This window comes from Nymphalis io, chromosome 7 (genome assembly GCF_905147045.1).
Source record: "Nymphalis io chromosome 7, ilAglIoxx1.1, whole genome shotgun sequence".
Taxonomy (NCBI): domain Eukaryota; kingdom Metazoa; phylum Arthropoda; class Insecta; order Lepidoptera; family Nymphalidae; genus Nymphalis; species Nymphalis io.
In genome coordinates, this window is record NC_065894.1 from 4,415,097 (window position 1) to 4,428,417 (window position 13,321).

Sequence of the window (13,321 nt, forward strand, 5' to 3'; positions counted from 1 at the left end):
GAGAGAGAGGGAGCAGTCCCTTTATGGTGACCGGATGAGAACGCGACAGAAAGAACGCGTCCTTGAAGTTTTTGCAAGGTTAGCCGTATTTGGTATAGCCAAAGCACAGATTCAGCAATACTTTATGAGTAATGGTACAAACATATTTTGTAATTTAGTTGATGTAACATAATACTAATTTAGATATTTTTAATAAATATATTTTTAAACGTTTCCATGCATTAAATGTAAGTTAATACTGAATTGAGACATGGAAATAACTCATGAACGAAACCAAAATACTTCAGTTAATTCTGAAAAGTGATTACTCACTAATATGATGGGTAATGTTACAGTTTTAGTCATACATGGAATCATACAAGCAACCCAGTGACGTGAATATCACAAAAATAGACAAAGCGTTTAATGAATATGTAAACAAAAAATTTAGCTCCAAATAAAGTTAAGGCAAAAATGGATACTACCAAATCTACATAGCAATGTTTATGTTACGTATTTAGTAAAAAACACGCCACGATTTCTCTCTTTCTGTCATGAAATGAAAGAACAACATTATTCACTCGGTTTGCTTTTTTTTTTTTAATAATCGTCTGTCAAATTATACAAAATATTAAGTAAAAAGAAGTACGTTCCGTTTTAAGTCGCTATTTGTTTTATAATGCCGTATAAAATGACGTAACGGTTTCTAGTACCGGTCAGTCCATCAATCACAAGCAAGACAAAAAGTATTGCGAAGAGTAAATTGTCACTATCATTATTAACATCAATCATATACATTACGTGAAGTCTAGTAACAACATTCCTAACCATATATTATGTAAGATTACATGTTATAGATCTCGAGGCGAATATATAACATTTAAGGCAAAATAAAAGATGCTTTTTTTCATTTTTTGTGTATAGCAACGATACGACAACATATGATACATGCAAAATCCTATTATTTATCCTACACTCACCTCCCGCTGCCCTCGCAAGCGTAATCTATTTTAAATTAATGGAAGGTCAACGCGTTGAGATGGACCAGGAATGTTCAATGCAGTTAACACATGCCGTGTTGAGGCCCTATTCAATTGAATGTGGATAGAATTATACGGTAATAACAGAAATATTTAGTTCCAAAAGTACCTAAAATTCGAAATATAAACTATTATATAAACAACCGCGTTATCACTGAAATAGTTGACCATTTCTGACTTTGCATTACTCCATTAAATAACCCACAGCACAAACAAGCACGGAACATTGTTATAATTTTTATTGAAAAATAAATTACTGAGAGATTGATCACCAACGCGTGTCAATTTTTCGTTTGTAGTGACGCAACTTTAGGAAACTGACATTTCGATTCTATTATATCGGATGTATTAATAAGTGAATGAATTTTATATTTTTAATATTTAAAAAAAATAATCTGTGCAAGTACGGTTTGTTATCGCGTTGGCGACTTCAAGGAAACACTACATATGGCGGAGATGCGTCATATGGACGCGATGCTAGGTCGCTGGATTATATTACTTGCTTACTGTGAACTTTGAAACTTATAAAAAAAGGACTAAAAATATGATCCTGTATGGATTAAAAACTTTTTTGAATATAAAATATAAAGGCAATGTTAAAACAAACGTTTTGCGTAATGTTCTTATTCGCGTTTTAGTTTTGGACATGATAAAAAATGTCATTAAGATATGTCGTAAACGGTTAAGTAGTCCAATTTAAGATAAAATAATAGCAATTAATTTTATCTCTTTACTGTATTCGTAAAACTTTATCATTCTCTTAACAACACGAAAAATAAATAATTATAAATAAGATTAATCATAACTTCATGACTTCGACATCCAAACCACCTTTATAATTTAACAGTTCCCTGGATCAAGTGAATTGGCTAGTTTGCATATAAATAATAATAAATGGTCTAGAACTAAACATTAATATTAATGTTTATAAAATTTAATAATACCGGTAGTATGTGGTTAGTATAATTTATTTGCCCATGATTATAACTACAAAATTCACATACTCAAAGATCCCCGTTATTTGTTTGATTGATCTTTTGTTTGAATCATTCTAAACAAGGAATGATATGATTTAATTCATCAGTCTTTTATGTTTAGCAAGCAGTTGTCAGTTCACAGGTACATTCAGGCTCTGATTATTATTTTATATAGTAAATACGTTTTCATTAGTTGACGCTTTTTAAAACAACACCACGGCGCTCAAAAAAAACTTATGTATTCGTATTTACTCAACCGTCTAATTGATGTGACCGCACCTTTGGCCTGATATGTACTGTTGTTTTTTGTAATTATTTAGATAAGTATACTTAAGTGTAAAGCAATCATATATTTAAATACGATGTATATACAAAATACCAGACTAAAATTTAAAAGATTATTCTAGAATAATCACACATTTTAGTAAGGTAGGTTTGCTTAGTTCTAGAGTGTTGTGGATCATGTTGGGTAGATATCACTTATTAATTACATATTCTATCACTAAGGTTTGAATGGTGTGTGAGCCAGTGTAACTACGGGCACAAGGTACATAACATCCGTTTGCCCTTCCTATATTTAAATAAAATAAAGTTTATTATACTACTATGATAATTATATTACTTAATTCTACATTAGAATAACTGTAGGTACTACAAAAAAAAAACTAATCTGTGATAAATAGAATATTTGCGTATTTATATTCAGAAATTATTTGATAAGAAGCCAAATTTCATTAAGTATTAAATATAATAACAAAAAAATATATATTTTATGCTAAAACAAATGATCAAAGTGAAATGTATTCCAATTCAAGAAAAAAAGATAAATAAATGATATAACATACATTTTGTTGTATTGACACAGTACAATGTAAGGTCATGCATAAAAGAGAAATTTATTTCATTTTTATAACAATACATAGGTATGAAAGGTATCATAAATCAACGAAAATCGTCTTCCATCTTACTCATGTAAACCATATAATGATCCATATGATGATGATGATGATGATAAGTGTTGCTGTGTAAAAAATAATCTTTATTAAGTTTTATTATAATTGCGTGTTAATTTCTGAAATTAAATTCTATGTCGCTTGAATCTGGTTATAACTGAACTGCTAACAAGATACTATCTCAACATTATGGAACTATATACATAATATGTTAGTTAAGTTAGCCATCCGAAAAGTCATTTACATTTACACAATACCACTTTATGTGTCTACATAAGCATTGTTCGAAATACATTAAGCGCGTAAAAGGTAATAAATGTTTTGATCGGATCTTTTGTCGGATCATCAAACTTCAACATTATAGCGATTCCTTTTATCCACATACATGTCGCTAGTATATAGCGCTATAGGTTTTATTTCCATTTCAATTTATATTATAACTTCTGTGTTGATTTGGCAAAAGCGAATTGGGTATTTTTTTTTTTAAGAAGATGATTTAATGTTGTGAGGATATTGTGTAGGATATTTATTATGCTACAAGAATTAATATAATATACATAGAAATATATAATTTTTATCGATCATCTTAGTGCACTTTTTGTAACATTTTTTTTTCTTAGTTAGCTTGATATATTCCAGTTTATTAACTTTATAAGTTAGCTCGATTTATTAATTTCAAACATCTCATTCTTATATTGATTTATGGCCATTACTCTAACAATGTTTACAACAAAATTGCAACACATATTCCAATATTTTAGAGTAATCAGTAATTCATAGTTCTAAAATCGATATTCGACGAATAAATTTTCAACAAACGATATTCATAGGGTAATGCGTGGTGTTATAAAAAGTTTAACAGCAACTTTCTAATGAACCTTCATAAAACCGGATTCATCGGCGTTACTTATATGGTCTTAAGTAATAACATTTCGTAATTGGAATTTTAAAAGATTGTTATCTATTTTTATCTGTGTATGTTGTTGCTTATAGGTAAATCGACGTGCAATTATGTGTTCATGTGGGTAGATCTTCGCGAATTGTAAGACGCAGGTCATTCAACTTAGCCCGCATGAGTGGGTGATGCGATGACCAGTCTTTACCCATAGATTTAAATCGATTATCTCTTTTATACTACACTATGTACTTCTTACATTATCATTTAATATTACAATAAAATAAAAAAGGATCACACGCTGATACATAAGTAAACGTTTTAAGAAAAAAAAAACATCAAACAATGTGCTAAAATATTAACTGTGTTAATTTAAGCTTAAATTTGAATCACAAAACAAGTCATTGTTTGTTCAACGGGTGCTGTAAAATTCTTATACTGAAAACGTAACTAGATTAAAAAAGCTACATTAAAAACTGTATAAAGCGAAGATTGACTGAATAAAACAAAGCAGCCGGAACATTGAATTGCTAAATGCGCGGTGCGAATGTAGAAAAAACGGTAGCTTTGTGCCAAATCATTACAAGTGTGCAAATTACAAGCTGTAGACAATGAGGTCTACTAATTGGTGTCGTATATTATCTAGGACGTGCATCCGCACCGGATAAACTGATACCGATGCAAATTGTCACAAAAAGATAATAGATATGACTAGATAGCAAATTGTATCACTTTTTTTGTATATAGAATAGGAAGGCGGACGAGCATATGGGCCACCTGATGGTAAGTGGTCACCAACGCCAATAGACATTGGCATTGTAAGAAATGTTAACCACCTACCAACCACCCTTAGCTTACATCACCAATGCGCCACCAAGCTTGAGAACTAAGATTTTATGTCGCTTGTACCTGTAATTACACTGGCTCACTCACCCTTCAAACCGGAACACAACAATACCACGTACTGCTGTTTACATTTACATTTGGAAAACAAATAAATATCATGAAATTCGGTATTCCCGAAACATGCATACATACAAACAGTCAAACACACCCGTATGAACCATACCATGCAGTATTGAACTCGCGTTAGCGCAGCTGATACAGTAAGCGCCACACCGAAGAGACCTCAACTATAATTAACATACAAGCAAATAATGCTACTCAAAACAGAAATACACATTTCTTCGAAATCAAAATTAACATAGCTGCAGAAGCCGTGACAATTAACTGCTACATATTTATAATTCAGTAAAGATGCGCTTGTGGGTATAATGGGCACCTCGATGAGCCACGACTCAACAGAACACATGATATTATGCACGACGGTCTATTTATTATCTTTGTTACAAGAACAAGATATACTAGATAGTTGATATCTAATTTCTGCTAATTCTGATTATTATTTTACACTTCAACTTGATTTGTTTGCGTGTTACATAAATAACAATTACATGCTGATTGGTGCGTAAATTTTAAATTAAATTGTTATTTATACCTTAATAAAGTTTTAAATTAAGAATGTATTTTAGGTTTATTCACAATGTTCGCAGCTATATTATTACCAGTACAGATATGGTTTTAGAAAGTTATCCAGGAAGGCCACTTTAATTAAGTAATTAAAACAGACATGCGATAAATTTTCGCTGCATCGGTAGTGTTTACGTTAAAACATGTTTGAAAACTGAGACGAAGACTATATTGCGGTTGTAAAATGTGTATCGATCACGCAAATATGTGTAAGGTCAAAGGATATTAAACACGCGTTACTGTTACATTCAAAACTGGTGTTATTCTACAAAACTGTGAAACGAAAATAATGTAATAATAACCGTTATTGCGTTCAAGGTTCAGGTTAGAAAATAGCTTCGCACATTATATCAGTTACTAGGTTTCTCTAGTGATCAAGAATCTTATGTTTACTCGAGCTGATGTGTATATTCTTTTAAGAATTTTTTATCTTTTTATCTATGTTGTTGTTTTCTATTGCAATTTTAACGAAGACTCATTAATTAATCTTCACTAAAATTAATATGCTCATTTCGACGGATAAGTAATTGTTATTTGTTTTTAGCGCATCTCTACGAATTTTTATTTTAACATCATGTAATCTTATTTCTTAAATATCATTTGATAAATCGTTTGAGTTTCCAAGTGTATATGATTAGTATGCAGTAATTTTACGTAGGGTTTGTTTATATGCCCGATAAACTATTTAAGCTTCATTTACGTTATTAAATAAATATTTAATTTTAAATTATCCTTCAAATTGAACGTATCATATAGTTTATATATCACATAATTATTAATGAAAACTTTTAGATACAACATCAGTAAAAGCTCGAAGATGTTGCAAATGTGATAGCAGTCATCATTTGTATTCAACAGGAACTGCAATGAAGCGGACGTGCGACGTGTGCCGCGATAGATGTTAATAAACGGCGCCACAGCGTGAATAGTAACTTCGAATTGAATAAATGTATTAATTTTAGTCATCTTTAAGTGGGATAACTTAAATGATAATATTGGACCAGATGCTGTGCTTGTAATTCGTTCATGTGGTTGAATAAACATTATTAAGTTTCTAATATAATCCTGGGAAATCTATTCGGAATCAAAATGTAGATTATAACTAATATTTGTATAAGAACTGAGTTTTATCTAAATCCATCTAGCAGATTTGGCAAGACATATGCACGCGCAGGCACAGAAATCAAGTTCTTCTGTTACTAGGTATTTGAATCTATATGATTGTAGAACACGAAGATATTTGATTATTATGTTAGTTATATTAAATCAATAACATTTTGCTTTAAATTTTTTTCATACATGTTATTGATGAAGGGTTATCCAGTCATTTGGCAAGCTGCCATATGGAGGTCATTTAATATTCGGCAAGGTGTTCTTGGAATCAAGGTGGTTAGAACATCTGCGCGCCCTGCATTCGACAAGAATCACAACAGAATCAATGCACCTGTTACAAATAATACGGATGATTAATTTTCAAGTAACTGTGTATTAAGTAATTTTAAAAGTTTGTGCACCGCATTGGAATAACGTGGTGGTATAATTTCCAAGCCATCGCCTCAAAAGGAGGATTTATCTCAGCAGTGGGGCATTTACCGGCTTTTTTATATTATATAAAGTTCCTAATTTCAATAATGATAAAAAATAGTAATTCCAAATATAATATATAATACAAGTCATTGTGCGCAATAATTTGTAAGGTTAACCCCTGATTTTAATATGATCTTCTGTACTTAATTTTCTTAAATATAATTTGACCGATGTATCTAATATTATACTATACACAACTTATACATTGTTATGAGTTTCCAAAATATAGTATGTTTTTAATTTAATGAATAATACAATAAATATAACAATTATTATAATGTTTGCTTAGTGAATTTAATAGGTGCCTTCGTTCGCCTTTTATATTAGTTATCTATAAAAATAAGTACTTCATATTATATTGTTCAACATTTGCTCATAATTAGAAAACTGGGTTAATTGATTCCTAAACTGTGTTACTATATAGATAGATTGTAACCCTTAAAATGTTCGCAATTTGTAAAGTTTATTGGTTTTCCCGACATACTTAGTAGCATTTAGGTCATCTGGATTTGTTCCAAAAGTTTAGTTTGACATAAAAAGAAGAAACTTATGTTTACAAAACGCCGTTCTTTATAATATTATGTTAAATTTTTATTTTATTTTATCCGATAACTGTAACTTTAATATATCCTAAAAATGTAAGAGGTACCTATCTTGTTGAAGAAATTAGTATATAGTTAACATATTCATATAATAAAAGATTGAAAACAACAAAAGTAAGCTTCTTGCTTAGTTGAACAATAGAGAGATGTGGGACTTGTGGGAACATCGCTATTATGTTAAGTTTCTCATAAATAAGAAAGAACGCCTAAGTGTGACCATGAAGCAGTCTTGAGACAAGCCTTTTCAATGTATTCTTTGTCTAGCTTTTGATGGAACTGCTACGTGTTTTTATAAAAGAGAAGCTTTACAATGTAACGTATGTATACGCTTACGTTAGTGAATACATGATCATGGCCATCGGCAAGCTAACGCTTCTTGTGTTATTATTTATATTTTTACATATGCACATACAAATACATACATATTATGAAGTGATATAATAAATTCTCTAAATTTAATAATTGTCATAATTTTCAAGATACGCCCATTTAAGATAAGCTATAAGTAATAATACATACAGATCACATTTTAGGTACGCCCTGGGATGACGTTCGACGTATTTTTTATCTACTTCTATGGCACAATACTTTTCGAATTATATAAATCTCTTCTTTTCTGTTTAGGTGAAATGTTAAAAAAATGTACAAATTTCGATGTTTACATAATAATAATAATTATGTATGTAAAATCAAAATTTTGACTTCGTCGTAATTATTGGATCTGATCAGAGAAGGGCGCGACTGGATGCGTCATCGTTACCCTCCACGCACCCTCTCAAACACCCCCAACCAAAACATTGATCGATCCCGCAACTACTAACGCCATGCGCAAAGTCCGCCCTTTTTGTTTATGCTTCATAAAATTTTCTAATAACTCTCTTTTGTCCCATTACAGAATTATGTAATGTAGATATATACGTGCATAATTTAGGGTATATATATATATATATAATTTATTAAAAAAAAACAAATGTAAATATCTAACGACTGAATCGATGATATTAGGATCACTATCAAATTGTTAACATAGTTAGTGATAATTCATATATACTTACTGGCATTCGTTCATTATTTCCTCTTGAGAACGAACTTGCACTGGAGCCAGCTTCTCCACGCTTTCTTCGTAGTTTCCGAAACACTTTGTGATCTTCTCATCAAAAGTGTTAACCAAATCTTCAAGTGACCCGGAGAAAGTCTCCGTAAAATTGTCGCCTTCACAGTTCTGCATATTATCCTGTTTACACTTCACCGGTCTGGGCTCGTCATTATCGTTGATTTTGTTAGAATCGGTTTGTATTTTTACCATCTCACTCTTAAGGTTGTTAATATTATTGAGGCGTATATCGTTCCCATTTATAGTCTTCTGTGGGTAGTCTGCTGTTGATAGACAGTCATCCGCCTCTTCGATTTGGGCAAGCGGCGCCTCGAACTCTAGTTCGGCCATCCTGCCAGCCGCTTCTCGCATGACTTTACGTCCACCCGCGCCGATTATCGCGCGAACACTGCGCCGTGCTGTGCCAACTGTGTCGCGTCGACTCTATATCTATACATAAAATACTATACTACGGCAAGAAGCATCGTCAAGCAAAATGCAATCAGCACATACTTTTAAAAGCAGGCAACTTAAAAACCTTCACTTATAAGGTTTATTTATAATTTGTACCTTAAAAAATATTTTGATTCTCGTAACACTTAAGTTTTTATATATTGGTATGATATAAGATTTAAAAAAATAGTATATTAAAGTTAATGTCTATAAACAAATAATATCAAACTTTATTGATTTCAAAAACCTTTCGGCTTAGAATAATAACAGCCTACTAATTCTATTGTTTTAATAGTATTTCAAAAATGTAAAAAGCTTTCTTCGTTTTCGTGTCAATATTTCGCGGTAACGAATTTGAGATTACTCAAATGTTGCCATAATAAACTTGTCAATAAAATAATGATCTAATTTTTAATTTTTTTTTTATTATCACATATAAGCAAATATTAATTCTTACTAAGTATTAGGAATGCTTATATAAAATAAACCAATATTTTAATGAAAATTTAGAAACCACTTAGTTTACTTTTAATATAACATGTAATTCATACGTCACGTGACAAACATGTCATTAGTATGTGTTATTTACAGATAAATATTAATATTAAAAGAGACGTCAACATTGTTAATAATAATATAAGTATCTATAAAAAGGTTTGTGTAGCAGGATTAAATAGTATAAAAAAATAAAATCTGTAGTTTAATTATCTTTATCGCCAAAAATGAAAGAGTAGCTCTAAGCTGACAATTATTAATTTTGATTTTTGACGTTGACACTACATCATTCTTAACAAAAATAGAAATTGCCAAAAAATACAATGAAAAACATTCAACATGATATTAAATTAAGTTTTGGTTTTTGTTATAATCGTAATGTATTTTATTAAAAGAAATACTTTTTTTGATTCGGCATATAAATTTATGCGATTGTATAGGTAAGGTACCTCTTAATTTAAGAAAATATGGTTGAAAATAAATTGTAACGGATTTATTTTTCAGTTCAGGTAAAAAAACGCACTATGAAGTACTTAACTTACAGAAAAACTGTACGGATAAAGACATTAAGAATGCATTTATCCAGATGAGCAAAGAGGTAAATACAATTAACATATTGTTACATAAAGACATACATTTATCTTAAGTGTTAGTTACTTTTATTTCATTATTTGTGCATAAATTTCAGTATCATCCAGATAAAAATAAAAATGAAAAAGCTCAAGAAAATTTTGTGCGTATTGTTGAAGCATATAATGTCCTCAGTAAACGGAGTAGCAGGGCTCAATATGACATGAATTCAGAATTAGATAATCACAGTAGTTATTCATATGTATATAAAACACACACACCTTATAAGTAAGTATTTCTTACTTCTTCTTCTTATTAATGGTAATATATATAACAACCACTTAATGTAAGTTTGTAGTACAAATTCTGTAAAGGATCAATGATGTAAAATAATCAGTGGCCGATTTACAAATTTTCAAGGTATAGGCTGTAAAGTTTTTGCCACCCTTGTCTCTACAACTGACATATTTTACATGCCAGTTTTACTACTGGTTGGAGGCATTTTTCTCACTGGAAAAATGCATTTATGCGTTTCCCCCATGAATGAACATGAGTATGAGGATATGCAGGACTCACCGTTAGAGGCGGTGAACGGGCTGTTTTGTGAAATTTTGCTTCACCCTTAAATGTACAAAGACAAGTCACTGGCAAAATTTATTGCCGACTTCTATCTGTAAAACATTAGAAAACCGTCAAGAAGAAATCTTTATGATTTTTCTAATCTGCCACCTAAGGCTGAAGCCTGCTCAGCCTCTTGGTGAATCCGCCACTGAGAATAATTATTGTGCAACATATATATAAAACATAACTGTCCTGATAAGTAGCAAATAAGACATTAAATAAAAACATGATAAAACTATACAAGAAAAGTAATACAACTAGAAGTGATTCCTTCATCACCAATCTGAGATACATTAGATGTTAATTAAAACAATACTTTGAAACATTTTTAAGTGACTTGTTGGTTGGTTTTATATATATTTTTAAATTTTTTGTAAAGTAGCTATTTGCCATTTGTTCGCCATAAGCTATGTCTACATAAAAATTGAAAAATGCAGGTAAAACAAAACAAACTTAATTTTTTTTTTATGTTTATTAATAAAGATAAAATAATTTCATGTAAAAGTGAAAAAAAAAATCATTCAGCACTCAAAAGAATAATAACAGGAAAAACGGTTTAAAAACATTCAACAAAGGGATATTTATTATAATACAGCAATAAAAATATAACATGCATTTATTTGACAGCAATACTTCGTATTGTTGTGTTGGTTTGAAGGAAGAATGTCTTCTTAGTTTCCAAAGTTGTTGGGCATTAGTGATGTAAGGTATGGCTAATAGTTCTTACAATGTCTATGGGTGTTGGTGACCACTTACTATCAGGTAGCTCACTTGCCAGTGTGCTTACCTAATATAAGAAATAAAAAATAAGATACATGGATGTATCCAAATAATCATTTCTTGTAGTAATTATTATTTTTATGTATTTTATTATATTGTAAAGAATAATATAAACAGTATGTTATATGAAAAGATAATTAATTTGTTAATATATCTTGTTTCAATAAAGGGAATAAAGTCTTAGAGTTGAATAATATTGTTGCTGTATAATAATAGAAAAATGTAATTACAACTATAAATACTATACTTGCAACATAGTTGTGATACATAAATAAAACTTTACTTCAGCCAATTCCCTGTATGTTTAATTGTTTGCCATAAGCTTCTTAATATTATATTTATGCAAGTTATTATTATACTTTTATTTGTAAATATTTGTATTTTTTTTTTTCAGTTGGAGAACCAACTACAATGGACAGTCAAATAATCAAAATTATAATGAAAAAACAAATTCATATTATGGTGTGAAAGGGTGGAAAAAATTGTCCAATACCGATTTGATTTTGATTTGCTTTGGTATTGCCGTTGTGGGTGTCATTTTACAAGTTGTTATAATCAGGTAAAAATGCACTATTACAGTTATATAAGTATACATTTTATGTGCTTTATAGTTTTAAACAATTAAAAATATTAAGTTAGTAAGAATATTGTTATTTATGAAAGCAAAATGTTACAATTTGCAGGGAGTCTTACTATATTAATCGGAAGAAAAACCATGATAAAACTATAAAGCTGGCGGAAGAGTTGGAAAAAGTCAAAGCTACTGCTAGAGGAAAAACTAGAGACGTAATTATAAATTTGTATTTTGATTATTTTTAACTTAGGACAAGTTAATATATCGTCATATCAGTCTGTGAATGTCCTACTGCTGGGCTAAAGGCCTCCTCTCGCTCTTTGAGGAGAAGGTTTTGGAGCTTATTCCACCACACTGTACCAATGCGGGTTGCTGAAATACACGTGTCAGAATATCAGTGAAATTTGACACATGCAGGTTTCCTCATGGTGTTTTCCTTCACTGTAAAGCACAAGATGAATTATAATCACAAATTAAGTACATGAAAATTCAGTGATGCTTGCCTGGGTTTGAACTCATGATCATCGGTTAAGATTCACGCGTTTTTACCACTGGGCCATCTCGGCTATAAATATACATATATTGGTAAAAAATTTACTACAAAAAAAGATGATTTAAGCTATTAAACTTTCGATTAACTCTAAAATTTAAGTCAAAATCTTTATTCATACATGCAACATAACACATTTAAGCCCTCATGACTTCAATCAACAAAATAATGTATCGGTTATGTTTCAGATGCAAACTCAAGTTTTGCTGGATAAAATTGTGACGGCGGCGAATCCGAGCGTCGCCACAGCTTCACTTGGACAGACTTTAGCTGATGATAAAAAGTGATTTATACTTCTGATTTACAACTATTTAAAATATCGAAGTAGATTTTATTCTCAGATAATTATTATTGTAAATATTTATAAAGACCATTTTAACCGCAAGGGGAGTAAAGACAAATAAACGACTTTGACATCCTATATATATAATCTATGATATTCACGATGGGTTCGCGAGAAAATGCGTTATCAATGCCCGCGAAGTTGTAATCGCAACTTTGAACTTAGTGTTTATAACTAGTTAAGTGGAATAGTTTCGTATTATACAAAAAGGTAAATTAATCAAGAACTGTTTGTGCATAATATTGTAAAACTTGCAAATCGTATGGAATATGTAAATCT

The 13,321-nt window shown here is 30.4% G+C and overlaps 2 protein-coding genes across 2 annotated transcripts in view; one reads left to right on the forward strand and one right to left on the reverse strand.

Moving 5' to 3' along the window:
• Positions 1–9,094, reverse strand: part of LOC126769604 (fasciculation and elongation protein zeta-2) — a 38,906-nt gene extending 29,812 nt beyond the window's left edge. The window contains exon 1 of the mRNA XM_050488474.1: positions 8,619–9,094. Within this exon, the coding sequence (XP_050344431.1) occupies positions 8,619–9,028 (410 nt within the window). The 5' untranslated portion in view covers positions 9,029–9,094. The remainder of the gene's footprint in view (positions 1–8,618) is intronic.
• A 763-nt stretch (positions 9,095–9,857) lies between these two features.
• LOC126769627 (dnaJ-like protein 60) lies at positions 9,858–13,292 on the forward strand. Its single transcript, XM_050488500.1, has 6 exons — positions 9,858–10,044; positions 10,109–10,202; positions 10,293–10,462; positions 11,970–12,134; positions 12,259–12,361; positions 12,888–13,292. The coding sequence occupies exons 1-6, from the start codon at positions 9,983–9,985 to the stop codon at positions 12,984–12,986; spliced, it is 693 nt and encodes a 230-aa protein (XP_050344457.1). The 5' UTR covers positions 9,858–9,982; the 3' UTR covers positions 12,987–13,292.
• The last annotated feature ends 29 nt before the right edge of the window (positions 13,293–13,321 follow it).